Below are 26,626 nucleotides of genomic sequence, written 5' to 3' on the forward strand. Positions count from 1 at the left end.
TAGCCACCAAATACTTTGACAAGAGACTCTCATAATTGACCTAGTAGCAATGTACTCAGACAAAGATAAAAAAGAGGGGGAAAATTAAAGAAAAATAACAGAAAAAGACAAGAGTGAGAAAAAGGAAAAAGATATTTATATATAAAATGTAAAAAAATTAAGGAAAATTTGGTTTTTTTTGGCAGCACAAACATGGACGGCAGCAGAGAAGGAATCGGTTAACCTCTCCTTTTTTATTTTTTATTTTTTATTTTTTGAGTTTTTTTCAACAAAGAAAAGAAAGATAACAAACTCAGTAAAAGATTGATTTTATTTAAAAACAAAATTGAAATAATAATAACTATAAGCCTAAAAACCTCTAGGGAAAATTGAATTTCTTTAAAAAATAAATAAAAATCCAACCAAAAAAAGGAAACAGGATTTCCTATAATCCTCATGCTTGGTTTTTTCCGTTCACATTCTTCATCTTCATTCTCTCTCTCTCATTTTTCTCTCTCCTCGCACCAAACCACACCAGCTTCCTCCCTTCATCTCCTTGCTTTCTTATTTGTGGAACCATTTTTGTCTCTTCCTCTCTGATCTTATACAGGCTCCTCCCCTTTTGCTTTCCCAACCCGTTTCGCGAAAAAGTTCATTTTTTTGGCCCCTTTTGGGGTTCCTGTACGTTAAGGATTCTGTTTTTATTGGGTCAATGGGGTTCTTTTTTTCTAAAATTGCGCCTCAATTCTTGCTTTCTGGGGGTGATTGATTTGGGGCGAAGGAATGTAGCTGGAGGAGGCGGTGTTGTGTTCTTGATAACAATTTCATCCTCATTCAAAGGGGTGGTGTAAATTTCTTCAATTTGATTCGGTTTTTGTGTATCCTTTTGCCCCGGATACCCTTTATTGGTTCTAATTTGACTTGGCTGCGAAATCTCATTGGCTTTGGGTGGGCCTTTGGAGAAAGTTTGAATTTTTATTGACTCAGGTGAATCTGTGGGGTGCAGTGTTTTTTTCCCTCTCTGTTTGGGATTGTCACAATCACTTTGAATTAGGCCCAAATCTGAGCAGAATAGATCATTGCAGCGGCTGCTGGTTGAGGTGCGGTGAAGGTCGTCCCGTCATGGAGCATGTGATTGGTGGCAAGTTTAAATTGGGAAGGAAAATTGGGAGCGGGTCTTTTGGGGAGCTCTATTTAGGTATGTTTATGTTTCTTTTCCCTTTTTGTTTTGTTTTATTTTGATGTTTCATACTGTATCGTTTTACGTTTCTATTGCTGTAAAAAATGTTGAAGTTATATTCTGTGTCATGTTAGGTGTTAATATACAAACTGGAGAGGAGGTGGCTGTTAAGCTGGTATGTTAATTTTCTTGAAGCTTTTGAACCTTTCTCTTTCTGGATGGGCCACACATTTTTTTACATTGAAATCTGTCATGGATTTTTGGAGATCGCTTGATATATTTGTGTTTTTCTTTCTGGTGATTCAGATTGCATTTATGTATATTATCCTTAATATGCATGCTGATGTTAATCATCACCTTGTTATAATCTGGTTACTTCTGCTTTCGGAATTATATATCTTTCTCTATGTGGTCCTTTGTTATTCTACGCAGTAGACATTGTCACTTTGGATGTGAAATGTCCTGAATTTTCTGTTGATGCTAAAGGAGTTCCAACAACCAACAGCGATAGATGGAATTTGACATGACTAATAATTAATGATTGAAGTAAATAATAAAAATAATGTCATGTCTTGCGGTTGAATGTTAACTTTTGAACAATAAGTGGATGATCTGTTCTTTATGCTTGAAGTGACATGTGGAGTGTCATATTGTTTTCTATGAGCTTTGTCTTGCATCTGCTGGATACTCACTTTGCTTCATATTTTTCCAACATAGATTATACTGGACTCCTCATCATATTTTTCTGGTTCTGGAGATCATTTTTTTTTTTTTTGTAACTAGTTAATAGTATTAATTACTCATGATATTCTACATTTCAAATTTCTAACAATGCCATCTTGTTTTCTCAAAATTCCAGGAGCCTGTGAAGACCAGGCATCCACAGCTTCACTATGAGTCAAAACTGTATATGCTTCTTCAAGGAGGAAGTAAGTCTAAATCGCTCTTTCTTTTTAATATCCAGGATACTAAAAGAATTATCTAATCAACTGTTTCTTAATATTTATATTTATTTATATGATATACATTTTTTTCGTTGTTTCCTTTAATTCTGGTTTTATGATTGGTGCACTGGATCCTTTTCTAGTCTAGAAGTGAAATCAGAACTATTAGTCTCAAACCTTGCCTTCTAAACAAAATAATTAAAATAAATGTTAGAAGACAATCAACATTTTATTTTTGAGTAATCGAATATGCCATTTCCTTTATGAAGCGGGGATTCCCCACCTCAAGTGGTTTGGAATTGAGGGAGACTACAATGTCATGGTTATTGACCTTCTTGGACCAAGTTTGGAAGATTTGTTCAATTATTGTAACCGGAAGTTCACGTTGAAGACAGTGTTAATGCTTGCTGATCAGCTGGTATGTCTGTATGGTGACGTTTTTTCCAAGAAGTACTTTAAGAAGTTATACTAATGTGTTATTTATTTATTTATTTTTGTTTTCAGATTAACAGAGTTGAATATATGCATTCCAGAGGTTTCCTTCACCGTGACATCAAGCCCGACAATTTCTTAATGGGTCTAGGACGGAAAGCAAATCAAGTATGATATTGTTGAAGATAATTTCTTTTGATTTTTGTTTGCTTATTTTCTCTCTCTCCTCTCCATTCCCTTATCTAAAGTTGAAGCAGTACGTCTGTTCTGTAAAAGAGTGTTGTCTTTTTAAAAAATAATTACTTATTCTAGTTTCAGGTGTTTGTATAAGCTTTTGACAATTATAAGGACTTAAAAAAATATTAAATATGATAAGAATCGGAAGCTGCTTTGATTAGCTTCTTGTAAAATCAACTGCTGCTTTTAAAGAAATTTTATTCTTATGATTGTAAACAAACATAAATTAGATTCTTCTTTTATAACATGCCTAAATAATAATCACTAGAACATTTTATTTAACAATCACTTCATTAATAATTACTAATCTTAAGAAAAGGGCCTTAATACAAGTGAAGTGGAGTAAATAGAAGTGTATGTTAAGCAAGAGGTGCATAATCATCTTAGAGGTTGGAGATTATATCAAACTGCAAGTTGCACAGTTTAGGTATCTTGTATCTATTGTACAAAGTGAAAAAGAAATAGACGAAGCTCAAGAGATGTAAATCTCAGGATTCATGTGGGGTGGATTAAATGGAGAAATGTTTCAGTTGTTATTTCTGACTGAAAGGTGTCTCAAGCTCAAAGGAAAATTTACAGCACAGTCTATATTGGGTAACGAAGTGCCAACAAAAGCATAATCAAAGAAAATAAATAAGATTATTGATGTTACTTTGGAGAAAGTAGGAGGAGCACATACTGGGGGAAAAAGATAATCAAATCTCGTGGTTTGACCATATGTGGAGTTCAACAGAAACCCAACTAAAAATAGAGAAGCCATTGACAAATGATCTGAAGATCCTTTTGGAAGGCTTGGTTTTTGATTGAATATAATGACATCATCTGACCTAATATGTTTTTATCACCGTTTGGAGTTGGATTCCCATGTTTTTCCTTGGTTGATCAAGGATATTCTTACTTCTTTGTCCTTCAAACAAGTTTTTCCTATTCATTTGTCTTATTTTATTACCACATCTACAATCCTATGTGGTTTTGTTCGTAATACATCCTAATACTTTAATTTGTGAGAATATGTGTTTTTTCTTTGGTTTGGGGACTTGAACTGTAGATATCATTGGTATTCATATATCTATTGTGTTGAAAAAAAAAGCAATATTTGAGGGTAAGCATTAAGTGGATCTATCTTAGTAAGTGATTGTACTTGTGACCAACATGATTCAAAACTGGTTTGCAATAAGTTTTAGCTTAACCAATCATATCATTTGATACTGCAATATAACACAGATAACTTACTCAGACTTTTTCATATAGTTATTTATCGTACCTTCAACTTGGAAGGTTTACCCTGAATGAAGCTGACCCTTCACCCCAAGCTGACCTTCTTGCAGGTCAAAGCAATTCATTTCTGTAAAGAGGGCATACTTTCTTTGTATCAGATATGCTCAGTGATGGGCTGGATTGAGTTAATTTTCTGTTGGGACAGAAAAAGGAGAGGGGAAAATAGTTAGGGAGAGGCTATTGGTCAGATAAACAGGGAAATGAGGATATGGGAGGATTCATTAAAAAAATTACAGAGTTAGTATGAAATTGAAAATCCTTTGTGAAGAGGATATTCTTGGTCATTCAACAAATTTGTTCCTTTTTTGGTTTCTCTCAATTATCACTTTCTTTTTATGCGTTTGTAACATTCTTTTCTTCTTTTAACTTGTGGATGTTATGAATGTCTTGTTTTATCCATCTTTTACTTCCAATCTATGGCAGCAGAATCCAATTGTGTTGTCCAACTAAATATGAAATGTTTGACTTATTTTGGTAAGAAATAACTTAGTTACACATTCAAATTTCAGTTCTTTTAATTATACGTCCGTCTCTGTCTCATTTCAGGTGTATGCCATTGATTATGGCCTTGCAAAAAAATATAGGGATCTTCAGACTCATAGGCACATACCATACAGGTTGGTTCGGTGTCATTATTTAAGGAGGGTGTAATATTTAGTAAAAAATCAACACATAGGCAAACCTAGCCTATATAATATTGTACAGATCTTCCTCTCTTTGTTTCTAAGCATTTGATCACTTTACTAGATCATGATGCATTTATGCTGTCTTCTAGTGGAACCTCTGCACGTAAATCGATGTATTACTTGTTTAGCTTAATAATACTAATTATTATTTATTATTATTTTCATCATTGAAATTGCTCCAGAAAATTCCCACTGGTAGAATAATGTGATACCCATCCAAACCTAACTCACAGCATTGGAGTTCCGTTGTTTGAAATATATTCTTCTCGATCTCAATCAGGTTTTCTGATAATTGTATGCATTTCCTTGCATAGGGAAAACAAGAACCTTACAGGTACAGCACGCTATGCAAGTGTCAATACTCATCTTGGAATTGGTGAGTAATATTTTGTGCTGATTTTTTCTGCCGACAAAAAAATTAGCTGTAAATCATTACATTATTATTAGACTTGAATGTATTGTATAAGCTAATGATATTTATTTAACTGGTAGAACAAAGCAGAAGGGATGATCTAGAATCTCTTGGTTACGTGCTCATGTATTTCTTAAGAGGAAGGTTAGATAATTGAGAAATGCTTCTACTTTATGACTTTTGGAGGTTTGATGCTATTGCATAATTTTCTTACCATCAGATTTCTTATGTTTTCCTTTTCAGTCTTCCCTGGCAGGGACTAAAGGCTGGCACCAAAAAACAAAAATATGATAAAATCAGTGAGACAAAGGTGTCTACTCCCATAGAGGTATTATGACTAATTGGATCTGTCAGGTTTTTGGGAGAAAGTAACACTGGATCTTGACTTTATACTATGTTAGGTTAGATATTCTGATGCCATAGAGGCTAAAAGGAAAGACACGGCTTGAAGGCCAGCTCCACAATAGTTTAGACATTTTGAACAAAGTATTCTTTTCTAATAAACACTTAGATGACCAAATGCTCTCAGGTTGACGTCCACATTTTGATTCTTAACCGTATATTAATCCTTGCATTCAACAGTAGGCCCTTGCATAACCTGTAAATATTCTTCTTCTCTCTGATTACTTTTAATGTGCTTGTATAAACAGGTGCTTTGCAAATCTTATCCCTCTGAATTTGTATCATACTTCCACTATTGCCGTTCATTGCGATTTGAGGACAAACCAGATTATTCATATTTAAAGAGACTTTTCCGAGACCTGTTTATTAGAGAAGGTATGTTCCCAAAATATCTGGGATAATGAATGCTGTATATTTTACTGGAAACTTGTGTGTTTAGTGGTTGTAGATTGATTTTCTCATTGTTTATATAGGCTATCAATTTGACTACATTTTCGACTGGACTATGTTAAAGTATCCACAGATCAGTAGTAGCTCAAGAGGACGGGTTAGTACATTTGTGCTTGCAAATTTTGATTAATGTTTTCTGTTGTTGGTCACTTACCGTAGTTGTAATAGCAGCATGGCACTGGCAAGGCAGCTGGGCAAGCAAGTCCACATGTACAAAAGCCAGAAAAAATTTCAGGTTCGTTCTCTCTCAGTTGAATAAGATACAGAAGTTGAGTCCTAATGAGCCTGAACTTGGGCAATCAAAATTTGAAATTTAGTATATGCTGTGGCTAAACTTTTACACGAAAGCAGTCAGCTATAGTTATCTTTTTCGTGGCTCACATCAATACTTAAACTGGTGCAATGTTCTCATTTAATTTTGTATTTTTTGGTCATTCAATTTCTTTCAGTTGGGAAAGACATTCGAGAGAAATTCTCTGGTGCAGTTGAAGCATTCTCCAGGAGGAATCCTGCAGGTTCGAGTCCTCACGTTGATCATGTCAAACAGAGGAGTTTTGAGGATGTACCGGTGCAAAAGGACATGGTAAATATTGTTTATCCAACACCAATAATATATTGACCACCATTTGGTGCTCTTTTCATTTGAGAATATTAGGGCATGATTTGACAACTTTTTTCACTTCCTGTTTCCATTTTAAATTATTATAATTATAAAAAATGTCATTTTCAATTTTCTTCCTGAGATTTGTGCAGAATATGATGAGAACACTAAAATATTGTTTTTCACTAAGCGAAAATTGTGAGTCACTTCTAAAATTATCATTTAAAACAAAACAAGAAATGAAAATGATGAAGTTTTCTCAAACCAAAGAGATACTCTTATTTTCTATATAGGTGGTTTGTAGAGATGTTGCATGTTACGGTCATTTCTATGGAGGGTTTGTAGTTTGGGCTTTGAAGTACTTATGTCATGGAAGAGATGGGGAGAGAAACCAATTAAGAATGTGAATAAGCTTATTACTCTTTCTCATAATCGATGGGGTGAATTTAAGTGTTAACTTTATGTTTCAATTTTGTACATGGCTTCAATATCCTTGCTCTTAACTGAAGAATTATTTGAAACTAGCAAGTATCCAGTATACATGTGCTAGTAAATACGTGTAAAATATGAATTATAAAAAAGGTCAGATAGGACCGATTAAATTGATAAAGGATTGCTTTCTTGTTAATTAAACTAGCTCTAAACACTACAGAGGCGGCTGAAACATTCAGTTTTGATCACTCCCCAAAATTGATATAATATATAGCAGATTTGTATTATCGGTAAAAAAATAAAAAATCTATTGATATAGATAATTTAAAAGATGGAACATTGATATGATGAGTGTCACAACGAAAGAATATATGGATATAGTCTCTATTGTTATACAAGGATATAGTTTTCTCCGGCTCTATTTTCTCTACTGTTAGTTCTTAGTCCAACCAGATTTGCATGTGAATGACTGAGTCCTGTGTTTAACTATCTTATTTGTATGTATTTGACTCTTTATCTTTTGTTGATAGCACTATGGCCAGCACAATACTGGTCGATATGGCAGCAGTTCTAGAAAAGCCATGATCACATCAAACAAGCCAGTTTCCTCAGGTGATCATACTGGCAGGCCAACCATGACTGGGAGCCGTCCATCTGGTTCTAATAGAGTTCAACCGGCATACGACACCAAACAAGCAAATTATGCACGAGGTGCTGGTGTCCGAGGCAGAGGCAACCGCGATGATCCTCTGAGAAGCTTTGAGCTCCTCAACATCAGGAAGTAATTAAGTGAAGGGTGTGTCCTTTTGTTTCCAGTTCTGTATCTGACACACCTGAGACGCAAGAATAGTCCCAAACACTATGGAAAGAAACCAAAGAATAGAGGTCATAATGGCTTGATCTCCTTATACCAGTTTTGGACCAAGGTGGACTTTTTTCTACCCCTAGAATTGCTTCAGAAGGTTTCTCGGCCATTGTAACGTGTTCTTAACAAGTCCAGAAGAGAATTCAATTAAGATTCTTTCTTATATTTAATTACTGTACTAGACGAGACCTGAGTTATAGCAAGTTCTCTACGATACACCATGTTATTGCTTGTTAACAATGAGCTCCAACGCTGCCTGTATGTTACATATTAACACTGCCCTTAAGAATGAAATTTATTCACGAGCTAGTATTTGGTTTCAAACTAGCTAATTCAAGAAATACCTCAATTTCTATTTTTAGCATGAATGACTTTTTGTTCTCACTTTAGAACCGGAACTCATCAATGCAAGTGGTGTCGATCACTTTCCAACTTAAATCTAGAAATTGCAATGTCCTCCAAGTTGGATGTTCAGTAAAGGCTATTGTTTGATCAATCTAGTTATTCTAAGTTAAATTATACAATGATCTACGATTAACATGGTCATAAATAAAATTTATGTATAAACTATGATAAATAAACCCAGGTTTCTTTGAAAAATGTTCTAGTTAGACTTGTGAGATATTTTTAGATGGTCTGCATAACAGATATTGAATGTTTAAACCAACTAAACTCATTTTCATTTTGGATATTGAATATAATCTAAACATGAAGAAGTAGATATATGTTTAAACCCAAAATACATTTCTAAAGTTTTAATGTTGACTTAATAAAGACAAAATGTCAAAATCCGAGTTTGAAATTTGAAATTGTAAGAAAAAACAAAGAGAAGAGGAAAAAGGTAAAGATTGTAAAGATTATATGACAAAACATATACACATCACTAACAAATAAACAAAATGAACAGATTTAACTGATACAAACACTTATTTAACATCCTTTAATGATATGATGGTGGGTTTATTAACCACCAAAAGTTAATCTTTAAACCTATGACAGTTCCTGAAACATGTTTTGCCAAAATGTCAACTACTTGAAAATGGCCAAGAAGGTAGACAAGTTGAACTTGACATTGTTGCACACGACCACGAACTTGACATATGTTGGCTTCTTTCTTTACCTTTAAGCAAATGTACCGAGAGTTGTATTACCAAACAAGTGTTATATTCAAACGGATTTATACAAAATCTCAAGTAACTTTAATCTATTGTGACTTGTTATGAAGTTGTTCTAAAACAAATTTCATGGTATTGTTGTAAATGATTTCATTTAAATAAAGTAAGACAAGATTGAAAGTAACCAATATATATTAGGATTGGATTTCACCTATCCAGTGTCATTGAAAGTTTTTAACTAATTCTAAATCAATCACTTGAATTTAGAATATAAGAATCTCAATCATAAAGTTGATTCCTCAATCACTAATAAATGAATAATTATTTTAAGTGTAGGACTTTCAACTCAACTAAAACACTTAAATCTATTTCTATTTCTAACATTTAAACACATTAAATAACTTGGTTGGACCTTAGATGCAAGATTAGTTTCCCAACTCAATTCACATTAGTTATATAAAATGAGTGATGAATTTAGGTTTCTTTGATGGCTCAGTGCCTTGCATTGATGCTCAGCTGTGCAGACAATGAAAACCTTTGTTCTTTGAGTTGTAGTTGTTGTTTGAAGACGAAGAAGGCCCAGAGGTGAGATAAGCTTGGAGAGGAATATTATCATTGATCTTTTGTTTGTCAAAACGTTTTTCTCGAGACAATAGTAAAGCTTCAATCTCTTCAACCAATGAGAGATAGAATAAAAGTTATAAAACTCTCATATTCTTCGGACAAACCATCTAGAATAGCTTTAATATGATCATCAGTGGTAATTAATCAGAGAACCAATAGCAGCGAAGGTGTCAACAATCTTTTTGTTATCAAGAAGATACACACTAATTGAACGAACCCGCTTTGGAGCCCACAGTTGAATCTTTAATTTCTTTACCCTGATTGTTGTTTGAGGTCCCGATCTAGGAAGAAGAAGAAAGATCAACTATTTTTGTGAGTGATGTTGTTAGAAATCGCGTCCTTGGGAATAAGAAATTGGAAGGGAATACATGACCTTCCAAGAATTTGGTCAGGTTTAGACCTTTCACGGTGGCAAGATACCAGAGTGCATTTTCAGAGTATGAGGTAGAAAGGAAGAAGAAGAAATAACATTTTCAGAGCGAAGGCTGAAGAAGAAAAGAACGGAAGCCATGGAAGAACTTAGATCAGCTCTTGATACTATGTAAGAGAAAAGAGAGAGAAGAGAAAAAAGAAAAAAGATTATATGTTATTATATGAAAGAAACATACACACATAAAGATATATATATATATATATATATATTATATCACTAACAATACACAATGAATATATTTAACTTATATAAACAGTTACCCACATGAAATTTCTAATTTTTGTTATTTTTACATAAAAACTTAAGAAAATTAATGTATTGAACATTTTTTATTTAAATAATTCAAAACAAACATTTTATAAATTTGTGGTACACCAATAAAAAATATATAGCATGACATTTATCTTTATTTTATAAAAAGAAAAAACTAAGCAATACCAATGCTTTTGATACATTAATTACTTTTAAGTTGAAATATAGTTCAAATTCCGGTTCAACTTTGAGTTCGATTGGATATTTTAACAAAAAATAAAACAATGTGAATAAGGTCCGTGGAACAGAAATATTCCAAATATACCATGATATTGATGAGTTTTTTGTGTTAACAAAGGTCAAAATGTCCAAATAAACAACAGTTGAGAACAGAGAGCATGCACACACGTATATATATGTTGTGTGTGTGTATATATATATATATAGTCTTCTCTTCCCTTTCCTCGTCAACAATCATTGGTCATTGGGCGAATTATCCTATTCAACACTCATTGTTTTCCATCTTTCTCTCTCCTTCGTTTCCTGCGACACATTCCATTCTCCAATTTTTCTCTCTTTCTTTCAATTCCATCTCTCGCACCTTCCTTCCACAACCTTCTCCTCACCGCGTTGATAGAACACTTTCAATCTTGGCAAGGTACTTCCTTTTCCTCGCCCCAGATTTTGTATTTGCGTCACAAACGTTTCCCCAACTGCACCACCTGCTTTGACGAGCCAAATATTACCAATAAAAACGATTTGATACGTAAATTTTTTAAAAATTTGTTTTTTTCTGACAATTTGACAAGTTTAAGGCACCTGACTTGGTATTTTTTGTAAGAATATTCCGTACCAAGTGGATTTGACGTTTCTGTTTTATTTTCCTTTTGATGAAGAAAAAAAGCTAAATTTTGTTTGATGGGTTGAGTTTCTTCAATGAACAGAAATTTATGCTGAGATGGGTCTCTAGTAAGGGAATAGTTTGAATTGTAGAGCTTGGCGTTGGTGGATGATTGGCTGTGGGGGACTGTGTGGGGTTCTTATGAAGAGTTCTGGTACTACTGAGTTGAATTCCTTCTACCCCATTCGACCAGAATGCCAAGCTGATGTTCCCGCTCCTCGTTTCAAACCAAGGGTGAGCTTTTGCTTCTCAACCAATGCTTTCTTGGTACACTTCTTAGTGCTTGGTCGTTTTATTTTGATCACTAATGCACATCAATTCAATTAATTTTATTTGGAATGATTGTGCACTTGGTACTCCTTTGAATGTGATGTGTCACACATTCATACTAGCGTAAGATTGAAATTTGTGCTTCTGTTTCTTCTACGCATACCACGTAGATGGTGTTTTGGAATTTCGCGAAAGGAAAAATAAAGTCTTATGATTTACACACTGCATTTTCTGTTTCCACAGGCTGGCAAAACTCTAAGTCAAAGAAGATGGCTAGCATCATTCTCTGGAGATGGTCACTTGGATATTGCAAAAGTGCTAAGACGAATTCAGCGAGGGGTAACTTCTATTGTTTACTTGAAAACTGCTTGTAATTTTGTGCCTCTGTTTGTTTTCGGATTTGCAATCATTCTGAAAACACTAGTTTAATTACATGATCCTTTCTCCATAGTTTGTAGACTGTATCGATAATATAAAAACTTAATTGCTATGTCAAGTGTGCGCTTGAGTTCCATCCTAGGAAAAACTGAACAAGAAGATTAATATATAAAGAGAAATACCCACAAACTTATTGTCTTGAGATTTTGGGTTTTAACTGGTATCTTACTCTCTTATTTGGGTTTGTTCATAGTTTATTGGTGTCAAATCTCCTCTATGTATCCCCTCAAAGAACCTAACTTTTTTGGTTAGAAATGTTACAAAAAGCATAAAACCATTAATATGCCTTAAATCTTAACTCAATAGTTTAAACATTGCAAAGATTTAGTTAATGACTTGATGAGTATTGTTGTAGTAGGTAGGCCAATATTATTCTCAGCAAACCTGATCATGCATGCACAAACTCAATTAGTCAAAAACAAAATGAGCTTGAGACATGTGACTTCGTAAAGTCTTCAATGTTTTATATGTGTCATGCACAAGTCCCCAAGACTTAATATGCTCATCTCAACTATTGTTGAGTCAATGAAATGGTATGAGTTTTTATTTTGGACCTAGGAACTCAGAAGGGAAGAGAGAGAGGGAGATACGTGTGTGTTTGTGTGTATTTGGAAAATTAGGGTTTTTCTGATGATCAATTATTGAAATTTATAATTTTAGACTGTTTTAGATGAGATTTTTGAACGTTCTAAAACTACCTCAGGCAGCCAAGTTCCATAGTCAAATAAAGTATACCAAAAGAGGCTCATTTTAACTTCAAATTAAGTTTTAAAAGTTAGTTAATACAAAAGAAAAAGGTTTGCAAAGCCCATTATCATGGGAAAAAGCAACAGGGTAGAGAAGCAAATCGACAGATTTACACTGCCCCAAGCCAACTTCTTCTGATCTCATGTGTGAGCATATGCCTCTTGCTAATTTGTTCATAAGCTAAAGACACACTGTGATTGGTAAGGGCTTGAAAACAGCTAAAATCAAACTACTGGATCATATTATCCTTTTGAAACACTTAGAACCTAAATGCCTAATCGCTATAGTTCTATCCTTGTTGTCGTCATTCATTTATCTGGCCAAGGCATTTGTATTCTTCAAGCCCCAAAGGCTCTTGCTTGAGAATAAAATGATTAGAAGTGTTGCCAAAGTATAAAATCATTAATGTGTTTTATACCTGAGCATAAGTTGGTTGATGACACCCCCCTCCCTGTTCTTCAAATGCCTTTGAGACACTCTTCATAAAAGATACACCATAAGATGATTATTTGTGATGACCGTTTCACGTGGTTGATAATTTTCATACATTGTACACCAACAAAGTTAAATTCAGTATCATATAATCGTTCAAGTTTTATTCCTTCTGATTTGTGCATGTACTTATTTCTATAAATTATTTAGGGTGTCCATCCTTCAATCAAAGGGGAAGTGTGGGAGTTCTTGCTAGGTTGCTATGATCCTAACAGTACACTTGAAGAACGGAATGAGCTCAAGCAACGTAGGAGGTATATTTTCCTTTAAATGTTTTTCTATAAAATCTGTGATCTTCTTCTGAATTCAGGCTTTTGTTCATTAGGAATGCAATTGGTGTTGCTTCTAAGACAATTGATGTTATTGGTGCACTTTTCACTTTGTCTTATTTTTCCTGTGAAAAGGGATGATGGTATCACTTTTGTTGTGGCTAACGTATTTGGGAATTAAAACAAATCAAATAAGTGAACTATACTTAGCCGTCATCCATGAATTCCTCCACATTTCAATTGCCACTGCCTGCAGTGCTTTCTTGCTGACTCCATCTTTCAAGTATTGTTGATCAGTTTGGCACAAAAGAGAAGAAAGGCTTAGGAGCAGCCAAGGCTATCACTGCTACTCTCATTTGTGACCCAATAACAGCGCCACTAGCAACATACCATTCCTTGCAGCGATGTCTATGTGTGTGTGCCATGTCTCGGTGTCTTGTTTTTGTTCTCCATGTCCACATGTTTGTGACATGTCCGAAGCTGTGCTATATAGACTACCTGCTTCCTATCATTTGTTTTCATTTATCTCCACTATTACTGTTATTGTGACCACTGCCGTTACAGCACGTAGTCAAATCTTCATAGTTTATTATTCTAATCAAAATTGAGACCAAAATTGTTATCTCTTGGATACAATGCTTCCTATTAATCCTTGGCCTTGGTGCCTCATAATATACGAACAATAAGATTAGTTTTGTTTGCTTTATCTGCCAAATAATCTAGACTTGAGACTGGGTGACTTCTTTGCATTGATTGAAAATAAACAGAATAACATGTTTTGTAAATTTATTACTCAGGGGGCAGTATGATATGTGGAAAGCTGAATGTCAAAGGATGGTCCCAGTCATTGGTTCTGGAAAATTTATTACTACACCCCTCGTTGATGATGATGGTCAGATTATAGATCCTTCTTTGGTAACTGTCCAGACTTCAGACAAGAAAGTTTTGCAGTGGTTGCAGTTATTACATCAGATCGGTACGGAACTGCTTCTGCAAATACCTTTTCCATTCTGTTCGGTTTTAGTTTTGTTCAAAAGTTTTGTTTCTTGGACTTCATTTACCTGAAAAGCTAGTATCATAAATTTGCGGATTCATGAAAGTTGAACTCTTTATGTACTCAGGTTGTCTCATATATCAATGAAAGAAGCTTGGGTTGTGTTCTTTTTGTGGGTGTAAGGCCACAATTTTATCAGTATATTTCACACAATTTGTTAGCAAGTAAATTTTCAATGCTAATAAGACAAATATCCTAAACATATAGTTTATACTTTCATAAATACAGCTAATTAACAAATTTGGAAGTCATTAAAATGGAAAAGGGACCTAAAAATTTTGGATACCATTTAAGGCAGAATATGTGCCTTGGGCTTGTGATGTCAATGGCATCTGTTCCATGGTGTTCACAGAACAAGGTCATATGCTGTTAATTTTGCTTAAAAATTCTCTGCTTGTGTTTATTTATAATTAATTTATTCTAACAAGCAGCCATGGTAGCAATTGATTATTTTTGCAATGTAGGCCTGGATGTTGTTCGAACAGATCGGGCCCTTGTCTTTTATGAGAGTGAAGCTAATCAAGCAAAACTTTGGGATGTGCTATCAGTTTATGCTTGGTTGGACAATGATATTGGTTATGTGCAAGGTGATTGTTATAGTTCTCAATTTGTAGATATAGAACTGAAATGGCTTTGAGAAGTCTCAGATGTTCTCAAAGGGTTATTTTCTTTGCAGGAATGAATGATATTTGCTCACCTATAATTATTCTTATTGAGAATGAAGCAGATTGCTACTGGTGCTTTGACCGTGCAATGCGAAGGATGGTAAGACAAACATAATACTTAAAAAAATTTGCTTAAAAGTGCTAATTATATGTATTTCTTGGTTGGATAATCGATAATGAGCAACTACAATCTAGTGAATACTGCCCGGAGAAAATGTTAGAACACATGCCTAATTGTCTGTCGGAGTGATTCTTTTCATGCTTTGATTTTTTATACATTTTTGTTCATGTATTCAGGGATGCTATTCTCACAACTTATTTGGTACTTTTAGTTAAAGTTGTTGAGTTGAGACTAGAAAAGGATGAAATTTCTCTAACTTCGATCCGGTTCTATTCAGTTCACATACATGATTTCGATACTTCCTGAAATTTTTGTTGCACAAAGAGGTGTATGTTAAGTCCTGGAACAGAGACTCACACTACTGTTGGGATTGGAACTGACTCCTTAAGAAAAAGTAGTGGCGTATTCATTATTTTATTAGTGTTTGTACCGTGTCCTTTCACAAATGTGGAAAATCAATTGACTATACTACAGTTGAACATATTACTGTAGGTAGTTCAAATAAAGAAGTGTTTCTGATTCACTTGGATAATATTTAGTATATTCTATCTCTTACTGTCAATTTTGTTTTCGTGTGCTTTCAATTTGTATTTTTCACTTGCAATTACATTCTTGCTATTGTTTTCATATTAGAGAGAGAACTTCAGGTGCAGTGCAAGTTCAATGGGGGTCCAATCTCAGTTAGCTACACTCTCACAGATAATAAAAACAGTTGATCCTAAGCTTCATCATCACCTTGGTACGTAAAACTTGTCTAGGAAGCTTCTAATGTGCTGAGTTATAGTTTCATATCTCAGATTCTTTTATCTTCATATTTGAACCCAATTCAGCGTCATCCAAGATGGTATACGTTTGTTGAAATATTTTTTTCTTTGACAATGATTCTGAGATTGCATAAGAACACAAAATTGTAGAGTTACTTGTCTGATTGTTATTAAAATTCACGGTCAATGGAGTTAAGGGGACCTCTAATAAAGGGAGACATTGCATGATGAAGCATTCTTCTATATATCGATGTGAAAGAACCAAGAATTTTGTTTTTTCATTTCAACTTCACCTTTTATTTTGCAGAGGATTTAGATGGAGGAGAGTATCTCTTTGCATTTCGGATGCTTATGGTTCTTTTCCGAAGAGAATTTTCTTTTGCAGATACTTTATACCTTTGGGAGGTAAGGATGGTTCCAACAACAATATAACTTTTCTCAAGAAATGAACTTTTAAAAGTTGAGAGCTACCATTTTTCTGGTTCCTCAGCATTTCTTGATGAGATAGAGTACTTCACATTCATAGCTCATTGTTGAGACATAATATAGATTGTTTCCAGTTGATGTGGGGCATGGAATACAACCCAAATATCTTCATAAACTATGAGGATCCAGATTCTAAAACAAAAGGTCCCTCGCCAGCAAATGACAAAGTTTTGAAGCAATATGGAAAATTTGAGAGAAAAAATGTGAAGACTGGCCATAAAGAGGAACATAGTGCACTGGCTGTTTTTCTTGTTGCAAGTGTTCTTGAGATCAAGAATAGGCGGATATTGAACGAAGCCAAGGGTGTTGATGACGTTGTCAAGGTTCTTCTCTTTGATTCCATCTCCCTTTATGGATTCATACATAATGTTGTTGCATATGTTTCTGCATGTATCTCACATGAAACTATCTCTTCAGATCTTGGGCGATATCACCTCAAATCTTGATGCTAAAAAGGCATGCAATGAAGCACTAAAAATTCAGAAAAAATACCTGAGCAAGGCAAGTTCCACTCTGTCTTCCCTGGCTGTGTTTAGAAAAATCAGCTCTTATGCATAATGTTATTTAAACCGCGAGTAGTAAGATCACAAAATCCAACGATTCTGCAAGTTTTCATACATAAACATTTTATTGTTTTTCTTCCAACAAAGATGTGTGAATGTTGGTAGTTTTTCCATGCAGGCCAAGAAGTGATGACAGAGATAAGAATATAGATCTCCTGCAACTATATGATGGCTTCTGAGGTTTCTGTTGCTCTTCACAGACCATTGTTTTCTTTCTTTCATCTTTTTCTTCTCTTAGTGGTGGGATGCAGTTCCCTGCTTTGCCCATTTCTAATCATATGCTTTGAAAAATACTTCTATGACGATGTTGCAAGGTCTAGAGAACAAGAAAACCTCAACTTTAGATACAAAATTCATTTATTTGGTTTATTTGTTGAAATGAAGTTTGAACTTAGGATATGATGTAAATTATTTAAATTCTCTACAACTAGGTCGATTTTAGTGAGTTGTATATTATAATTTTGATTTTGTTAAATATTTCTAAAGTGTAATTTATTAATATATTTAAAAAATAAAGGGAAGTATATTTACAGTTTTAATTTGTATGAAATATTGAAATGCTTGTTTTTTTGGAGGACACAAAATCTATTCATTTGGTGGGATTCTTTGTTGGGAGCCTTTCATGTTTTATTATATGTAAAATCAGAGCTGGCAAATATGTAAAGTGTGTGTGTGTGTATATATATATATATATATATATATATATATTCTTTAAAATAACTGGAAGTTTATTAATAGTTTTGATGTGTATGGAATATTGACATAATTTCATTTTGGAGGAGAGGGTATTTTCAAAACTTGACTAAGAAATCTTGAATATTAACTCGGTTGATGTTACTATCTCCAAAAATCAGCTTTCTCCTTGCGGCAGTAACACAAAGCTAAGCTAAGCTAAGCTGAAAAGATTTGTTTCAGTATTAAATTTAAACATGAATTTTTCTTTGACAACTAATGATGGTTAAATTGAAAGCTAAAAATCCTCACGCAGGTTCAATTATGTACGCAAAATTGTAGAAGATTCCATAACTTTTAGTTAGGGAGGACAAATGGTTACATTGTTGAAAAAAAAATTCTTCTTTTTTTCTGGCTAGGGATGGTAGGGGCCAGGTAGGGACAGCAGATACTCGGTTCTTGTTTAAAAGAATTTGGTTATCCGTGAAAAAAATAGATGGACTTTTTATACACCATCCACGGATATTCAGAAGTGTTTTTTATTTTCATTCCTTTAATTTAAATCTAATATTTAAAGAAACTCTTTGAAATATTTACTTGAAAGTTTTGTATATTAAGGCATTGACTTGCAAACATTCTAAGCATTTTAACTTTAAGGATATTTGTCCTTTTCAAGTTTAATAGAGATTGTGTATAGAAGATATTTTGACATTCAAGTCAATCAAATGCATAAGGTAATAAATTTGAAAATTAATGAATGTAATTAATTTATCTCGTATATTGTACTGTTATATAATGTGGGTTTTTTATGTGGATGGATGTGGTTCATGTAACTAATTATCTTGATTAGTCTTTGGTTATTCTATCTGCTTAATTATATCTTAATCACGATCTTAAGTTAGTTAATTCAGTCAGCATTTTTCAATTGTCGATTTTTGTTGGTTGACATGTATTCGACCAAGCCGTCATTATACGGGATCATACAATGAGGGTCGAGTACAATGAGGCACGAGTGTTCAAGATGTATCCAGACGAGTGATGAATATTGTTTTGGATCATAAATATATAGTCGATCATCTTGTGGCCATAGCATAAAGGCTCGATACATCTAGGCACAGGTGGCCTAGATGACCTCGGTATGGTACAAAAACTTTTTTGTATTTAAAGTTTTTGTTTAAGCGAAAACCAAACTATTTTCTCAAAAGAAATGTCCAAAACTTACCTTGGACTTGATTAGGTCTGATGTAAATTTATTTCGTGATTAAGTCTTTGGTACGTTATTCCTGCATTTTTTAGGCCCAAGGGCATGACCTCATAATTGTAGTTAGCCTTATCTATAATAGGTGGTCTTCATCTTGTCCCCCTCAGCCATGAGGATCTGACTGTAGCCTGATTAGGTGTCTAGGAAGCTTAGTACATTGTGGTTAGTCAGTCCATCCAACAACCGATTGATGTTGGATAACGGGTAGGCGTCCTTTGGGTAGGCCTTGTTGAGGTTCGTGTAATCGACACACATCCACCTCTTCCTATTTCTCTTTTTTTACCATAATGATGTTGGTCAACCACATTGTGTAACATGCTTCTTTAACGAAACCGACCTATAACAACTTCTCAGCCTCAGCCTTGTGGCCAACCTTCTTTCCTTTCCCAACATCGTATTCTTTTATGATACCGCCTTGGCCTCACTAAAGATGGATAGCCTATAGGAGGTTATCCTCAGATCCCCTAGAAGGTCGGCTACTATTCATGCAAATATATTAACATTGTCGATTAGAACTTAGCATATGGACTTCTCTTCTTTTTCATCCATCATTACTCCACTTTTCAGGAATCAACCTTCTTGCAAGGGGAACATCTCGGTTTCTCCAATAGGCTCCATTCGTGCATCGCTGCCTAGCTTGGGATCAAGATCACCTCCTTATATGATTAGTTACGCTTGCTCGATATTGTTAACAATGAGTGATGGGATTGGGAGTCGCAACTCGCAATGTAACATTCTCAAGCCATTTTTTGGTCATCATGGACCGTGGTGATGTTTCTTGATGACGATGGGAACTTCATAGCTAGGTAGGGAGTGGACACCATTACACCTAGCAGGTTGAGTCATGGTCGCCCTAACAAGATATTGTAAGATGTGTTAACGTTTATTAACAGATACTGAAAAGGCATGGTGATAGACTATCTCCCGAACATATATGAGAAGAACTTGGGGAAGATCATTTGCAATTCAAAGAATCTATGACAAGGTCAAAGATTAAAACACGTCCCCTTGAATCTTATAATGTTTCATGAAGGAGGAAACTTAAAGAACATAAGATCATATGAGCATAATTGAAGAATAATTTAGGAAATTAAATAAAATGTAATTTTATTTTAATTTTACATAATGTTAAGCTTGTTGTGCAAATGGCCCCGTTAGGCGAAATTCTACAGCTATAATTTTCATTTTCGGTTATTTTTATGTGTTTCGTGCTTTAGGTTTTATTTTAGGGTTTTTAGATTTTCTTAAACTTATGTGTCTATATATAGAGATACCAAAAGTTTATGTAGACACTTTTGATTAATATTATATGCATTTGCATTTTTTTAGAGAGGACTCTCTTAGTTCTTGATTAGAACTTTGATTCTTACCGAAGATTAATATCTTTGTGGTGAATCTTCACTTTTAAAAAGATCATGATACACAATAAGAAACTATCAAGAGAAAATAATGCATTAAACAAAAAGTCCACATCATCCGAGGGAAGCAGAAAAACTACAGAAGAATGTCAAGAAGATAGAAGAAGAACTGGCTATCTCAAGAAGAGAAAAGGATAGATCAATATGGAAGCACAAAAAAATAGTTGAGGATACAACCGGCGAAAAAAACACTAGGCATATCGATTCTTTCACACTTGAGAACAAAATCATGATCAAAGTGTTACACAAAATATATAGAGAAAACAAAGGTCTGAAAATGCTTATCAAAAAGAGCAAACATCATGCACATGAAGAAGACATTAGAGACAACAACATTGGCATGAATTATGCTTCCAAATCAAAAGAAATCATTTTTAGATACAGACTCCAACAAAGTGGAAAACCCCAAGCCAACATGACTAATAAGAAGAAATGCAAGGTTAGATGGGTACCAAAAATTCAAATTCACAAGCTATCAGACGTGTTGGAAGATCGAGTAGAAACACTTATTATGAAACCCGACAAATGGTTCTTAACAATACACAATGGAAAGAAAATGTTTATTCCCAAACTGGACGAGTCAGGTGCTAAAAGCAATCATTAGAATAAGAAATTCGCACATCAGAATGAAAAATCTAGGAAGAAAAAGGTACACTCACCATCCTTTACTATGAAATAATCTTATGAATAAAATCAACTGCTGTATATATATATATATATATATATATATATATATATATATATATATATATATATATATATATATATATATATATATATATATACACATATGTGTATGCAATCCAACTATCTATGTTTAACACATTATAACATATTCTAGTAGGTGAAAATTGATCAGTATTAAATAAGCATCTAGACACCCTTTACTGTTTATGAAACTCTAAACTCAACTAAATGCTTTAACCACAACTCATACAACTTTTAGAGATAATTAAAAGATATCACTCAATCGTTCTCATCCATTTGATTTAGAAATCGTTGAATGAGTCTTACTCAACATGCCTTAGTATGTTCAGTTAAAATTTAGAGAATTATTATTTAGGACACATAGCCTGAATGATGTCATATATGACATCATTTAAGACAATTCTTCTATAGACTACCACAAGTCTAGACACAAACCGCATCTAGCAAAAGTCATAATCAGGTTCATGACATGTCATTCAAAGTAGAATTCCACTCATAACTCAACTTTCCAGGTTATAGTATGTCATGTAGGACTCTTTTATATTATCAATGATGACTCTTTTCAAATATTTCTGACAAACACAACCTCCTAATCCTACCCTTATTTCTCACATCACAACCGTCAAACAAAAACCCCTTCGTATTCCTCAAGTTACCAAAACCTTAGTCTTTGTGTTTCTTAAGCCACCACAACCCTATTCTCAAAAACCTCCATTTTCCAAAATATTCGAGAATCTCTGGAAAATCATGGCTGCTCAATCGAAAGAAGTCATCACCTTTAATGAAGTTTTCTCTAATGCAAGAAGGACATCCACCCTACCTTCACCGATTGATAAAGTTATCAAAATTTACCTGGAACACTAGGTTGATCTCAAGGATATGAGAATCTATGGCTACGATATACTGTGCAACACACATCATTGTGGGATTCGCCGATTCTTTGAATGAGACTCCCCATTCTGCCTGAACTTATTTATAACTTTTGGACCAACATGGAACTAAGAGGAAAAGAAGAAATTGCTTCAAAAGTGCTAGGTTAAGAAGTATCTATCAGCATCAAAACCATAGTTGAGGCCACTAAATGTCCTTGAGTGGACAATTGCTACTATGACGACTGAGATTTGGTGTATAAAGAACAAAGCAAAGTGGAAAAGCTACTCTATGGGCCAAATTTCAAACTGGAATATATTGGCATTGAGTTAATCTACAATGATCTTACCCCACATGCAAAGGTACTTCAACATGTCTGCTCAAAAACATTCCTTCACAAAAATAACTCTTGTGATCACATCACAGAGCTGGGTAGACTTGTCATCTATCACATTATGACCGGTATCCCATTTAATCTACCCCACCTGATTTACATAAACTTCATGAGCAACATCAGAGGAATGGATGGTTACATGTTCTAGGGTTATTACTCTTGCCTGATGTCTAGAATAGTGCAATATCAAGGAGTTATGAACAACCTAATGTCACCTTCCATTTCAGGTCTAGTAGAAATTCCATTATTATAAATGGTACAATAAGAAACCAGAAGTTCAACATCGGAAAAATAAAGCAAATGAAGTTGGAAGTAAAGAAAGTCAATAAAGTTCCCCCTTTCAAAGCAAAAAGGATAGCCATTGAAAGGCAAAATATGTTAAAGACAAAATCGTATATATGAACAAACGATCTCATATTTTGAAGTTTAACCAAATAACAACTAAACGGGTTAAAAGATCAGAAAGCAACATAGGATAAAAACGTAAAGCCAAAAACCCAAAACAGACAAAACTAGAATCTAAATTTATTCTTAAAAAACATAGGAAAACACTTAGGTCCTAAGAATTAGAAAAATATTTAGGCTAGAACAACCAGACGCTTGACTAGACGGTGTCATGTCTAAAAGTTTCTGAGAGAACTAAGCTAAATGCTCATTGCTTAAGATATATGAACTAGATATTTAACTTCTCTCGAAAAACGAAAGCAAGTCAAGGCAAGGTCTTCAACTAAAACAACTAAAAGACATAAATAAGCCTAAGAAAGTTAAACACTATCTGCCTACAAGGTACACATACAAAGAAGCGTTTACCTACTTTCAGATGATACCACGAGCAAAACAGACACGTCATCTTATGATGAAGTATCTATACGTTCGATATCTTCAAGTTTAAGAGCTTAATTGAAAATGTTACCTAACAGTAGGAAATCAAAAAAGCACTTTATTGTTCTAAGCAAGCATTATATGACATTAAATGCCAATGTTCAAAAACAACAAAAGTGATAAGAAAAGTCATATATGTTGCATGCACAGTTTACTCTAATTTTGTAGATAAGTTATTCTACATGCATCCACAATGCTAAAGATCAAAATCAAATGTCGACGTTAGAGACAAAAGAGATAATCATGGAATGTTCCTCTCTTGAAGCAAAGTCTAAAAAGATCATCCAACCTACTTCAAGCAAAGGACTAAAAAAGCATGTCTGCTCTAGCAAAATTGACTTAGACAATGACTGTTGTGAAAAGAATAAAGAGAAGATAAAAGCATCAAGGTTAAACACTATGTAACTGTTAAGACTCCGGCAAGTGTACCAAATCGTATCAAGTTATAATAAACGGTAAGTCCGAGTATTGTTACCCTAGAGACTCTTAGGCCCAAACGTTCGTGTGATATCTTGATTTCTTAAGACTTAATGGAACAGAAATTAGAGTTTTAAATGCAAGACAGAAAATAAACATTCATGCAAAGATTGATCAATTGATAGTTGAACTATATGGATGAATGGTGTTGTTGGAGTTTATGATTTCATCCTAATTCACTCTTATATATTTACAAATTCTACTTAATTCTACTTCTTTTTCAGTCAATGCAGATACATGTTGCCATAGTGGTGGCTGCTGTGGTCGGTTGAATTGGCCTCCAGTTTGAGTATTCTGGCTTTGCCCAATGCTTGGGTGATTTTTCCAACCTTGGTTGTAATTACCTTGACTAAAATTTCCCTGGCGGTATTGAAACTGATTGCCCATGTAATTTGCTTCATCTTGGGCCTCTTCTGGAAAAGCACATTGACCATTGATATGGTCACCACCACAACGATCACAGAGTTGTTGTTGTACCTGTGAAACATTCTTTAGCTCATTAGGCAGTTGAGCAATAGTCCTTGCCAGATTCTCCAATTGTTGAGTTAGAAGCTTGTTCTTTACAAGCAAGGCATTTTCAGTAGGCAATTGAAGAACTCCCCTCTTTTGAAGTGGCACGCCCCTTTCACTATGTGTTTCATTCTCATTAGCTGTCATGCTTTCTATCAACTCATAGGCTTCCTCAACAGTCTTTCTCTTGATATTACCTCCAGCTGAGGCATCTAGCATAAGCTTTGACTGTGCGCCAAGACCTCCAAGGAATGTGAGAACTACATTTGTCTCATCAAAACCATGCACAAGCGTCTTCCTCAGCAAACTTTTATATCTGCCCCACGCCTGCCCTAGGATTTCCTCCACGCCTTGCCTGAAAGAAGAAATATCCATTTTACCTTTGTTGATTTTTTACTGTGAAAAATATTTATTCAGAAATTTTGCCACCACAGCCTCCCAAGTTGTAAAGTTGCCCTCCGGGAAAGAATTTAGCCACAATATAACATTACCTCCCAATAAGAAAGGAAACAAGTTTAGTTTGATCACTTCATCAAGTACTTCATTGATCTTCACTAACTTTCGTGTGACAGTCCATTGAATTGGTTGCTTTGCACCAAGTGTATCAACACCAGTTTAACTTCCATGTTCAATGCATTGACCATCGACCTTACAATGTTGTTAAAGTGTTAAGGGCCAACCACATTGGTTGCATCCGCCAGAGTACGTCTAACAGGAGCTTCCTCCTCAGCCATCTCTTTTATACTCTGGTTAGATGTTTCTGGTGAGGGTTGCAACATTCTCTCAGGAGAGGAGAATAATTCTCTAGATGATCTCCGAACCTTCCCTCTCCTTCGAGTTGCACTCAAACCTTCAAGAAGAGGTTGTTGATTTTTCTTGGTCCTAATATGAATTGTATCCTGCATACACAAGAAAACAAAACCCTAAAAAGCACTTTTATATAAAAATAACCAAAAACAAAACGAAAACAAAAATCAAATCAAACTCAATTAATAATCATACTACTAGAATAGTTAAACCACGGGTCCTCGGCAACGGTGCCAAAAACTTGTTAAGACTCCAGCAAGTGTACTGAATCGTATCAAGTAATAATAAATGGTAAGTCCAAGTATCATTTTCCTAGAGACTCTTAGGCCTAAACGTTCGTGTGATATCTTGATTTCTTAAGAAATGGAACGGAAATTAGGGTTTTAAATGCAAGACAGAAAATAAACATGCATGCAAAGATTGATCAATTAACAGTTGAACTATATGGATGAATGGTGTTGTTGGGGTTTATGATTTCATCCTAATCCACTCTCATATTTACAAATTCTACTTAATTCTACTTTTTTATCAATGTTAGTGCCACTTTCTAAATTCCCCTAATTCCAATATCTTGGTGAATAGAGTCTACTCCTAATTACTAGTTTACTATGTCTAGTCTCCCTAGCAATTAATCATGCATTACATAATTCACACAGAAGCTTAAGGCAATTGGTCCTCATATCCCTATGTCTAGGTAATATTTCTACCAAGAGAATTCCCTCATGTCTAGACGTACTGATGGGCTGTCGCAACTCACACAAATTTGATTGCAAATTATAAATGCAATATAGCTAGGGAATGACCCCTAGGTCGTCTCCCAAAGACCAATTTCGCGGTTCAAGAATCGAGTCTAACACGAAAAGGGGGGGTTTGTGAAAATGGTTTTGCAAAAATTAAAGAAGTCAATAAAGACACAGATGCAAACAAATTAAGTTAAGCTAGCATGGTAATTAAACTAACATTATTAAAAACCTTAGACAACATTCAAACAAAATAAAATAAAATACTAGACCCCAACAAGACAACAAACAACTACCTAACACAGTTAAATTAAATTAAATGCAAAACTAAATTAGAGAAACTAAAAAGCAACTAATCCTACTATAAAAATTAATGCAAAACAAAAGAATAATTAAACATGCTTTTTCCTACACATTCATGTGACCAATATTCATCCACCAAATGAAATTAAAAGTGCAAATGGATTAACAAGACCACATGGGCCGTGAGGTGCACCCCTCCAACCAAAATGCCCTTTTCTTTCTTCAATTAAACCATTCATATGTTACCTTCTTTTGTCCCATGTGCTTCATTCTCCAAGAAAACAAAATGGAATTCTTCTCTCCACCAAGCTATTAACGTGCAGCCCCCATTTCTCCAAGGCAAAGAGGTCACGGTTTCCAAGCACCAAAAACCACAAAAGTTGAAGTCTCTTTTCTTCCAAAGACAAGTCAAAAAGGTGCTTAAGTTCTTCTACCAATGTGCCACATGTGCAAGGTGAAAGGGAGAAAACAAAAAGCAATCACAATACATTC

General features: G+C 34.4%; 2 protein-coding genes across 5 annotated transcripts; both read left to right on the forward strand.

The window, feature by feature from the left end:
- Positions 1–441: 441 nt before the first annotated feature.
- Positions 442–8,135, forward strand: LOC106772078 (casein kinase 1-like protein 6). 3 transcript variants are annotated; one of them, XM_014658238.2, is made up of 15 exons: positions 442–966; positions 1,065–1,177; positions 1,294–1,334; positions 2,019–2,088; positions 2,373–2,521; positions 2,608–2,703; positions 4,597–4,667; positions 5,051–5,112; positions 5,229–5,292; positions 5,392–5,476; positions 5,799–5,925; positions 6,024–6,097; positions 6,169–6,235; positions 6,450–6,583; positions 7,564–8,135. In XM_014658238.2, exons 2-15 carry the CDS (start codon positions 1,102–1,104, stop codon positions 7,816–7,818), a joined length of 1,371 nt encoding a protein of 456 aa, XP_014513724.1. In that variant the 5' UTR covers positions 442–966; positions 1,065–1,101; the 3' UTR covers positions 7,819–8,135. The 3 variants fall into 3 exon arrangements, with proteins under 3 accessions (XP_014513724.1, XP_014513723.1, XP_014513725.1); XM_014658237.2 differs by having other exon boundaries at positions 442–1,177; XM_014658239.2 differs by having other exon boundaries at positions 443–1,177; positions 6,172–6,235.
- A 2,640-nt stretch (positions 8,136–10,775) lies between these two features.
- Positions 10,776–17,567, forward strand: LOC106770833 (TBC1 domain family member 15). 2 transcript variants are annotated; one of them, XM_022785021.1, is made up of 12 exons: positions 10,776–10,980; positions 11,267–11,490; positions 11,737–11,832; positions 13,321–13,424; positions 14,237–14,415; positions 14,958–15,080; positions 15,170–15,258; positions 15,913–16,018; positions 16,351–16,448; positions 16,604–16,852; positions 16,947–17,030; positions 17,211–17,567. In XM_022785021.1, exons 2-12 carry the CDS (start codon positions 11,332–11,334, stop codon positions 17,220–17,222), a joined length of 1,299 nt encoding a protein of 432 aa, XP_022640742.1. In that variant the 5' UTR covers positions 10,776–10,980; positions 11,267–11,331; the 3' UTR covers positions 17,223–17,567. The 2 variants fall into 2 exon arrangements, with proteins under 2 accessions (XP_022640742.1, XP_014512136.1); XM_014656650.2 differs by having other exon boundaries at positions 10,777–10,980; positions 11,267–11,457.
- The last annotated feature ends 9,059 nt before the right edge of the window (positions 17,568–26,626 follow it).

The sequence above is a fragment of the Vigna radiata genome, chromosome 8 (genome assembly GCF_000741045.1).
Source record: "Vigna radiata var. radiata cultivar VC1973A chromosome 8, Vradiata_ver6, whole genome shotgun sequence".
Taxonomy (NCBI): Eukaryota; Viridiplantae; Streptophyta; class Magnoliopsida; order Fabales; family Fabaceae; genus Vigna; species Vigna radiata.

Bases quoted from the DNA above. Each gene is read 5' to 3' on its own strand.
- LOC106772078 (XM_014658237.2), top strand. From the start codon at position 1,102: ATGGAGCATGTGATTGGTGGCAAGTTTAAATTGGGAAGGAAAATTGGG. The intron at 1,178-1,293 runs GTATGTTTATGT...GTGTCATGTTAG, and splicing joins TTTTGGGGAGCTCTATTTAG to GTGTTAATATACAAACTGGA. The intron at 5,477-5,798 runs GTATTATGACTA...TTGTATAAACAG, and splicing joins AGGTGTCTACTCCCATAGAG to GTGCTTTGCAAATCTTATCC.
- LOC106770833 (XM_022785021.1), top strand. From the start codon at position 11,332: ATGATTGGCTGTGGGGGACTGTGTGGGGTTCTTATGAAGAGTTCTGGT. The intron at 11,491-11,736 runs GTACACTTCTTA...CTGTTTCCACAG, and splicing joins TCTCAACCAATGCTTTCTTG to GCTGGCAAAACTCTAAGTCA. The intron at 15,081-15,169 runs GTGATTGTTATA...TTTTCTTTGCAG, and splicing joins TGATATTGGTTATGTGCAAG to GAATGAATGATATTTGCTCA.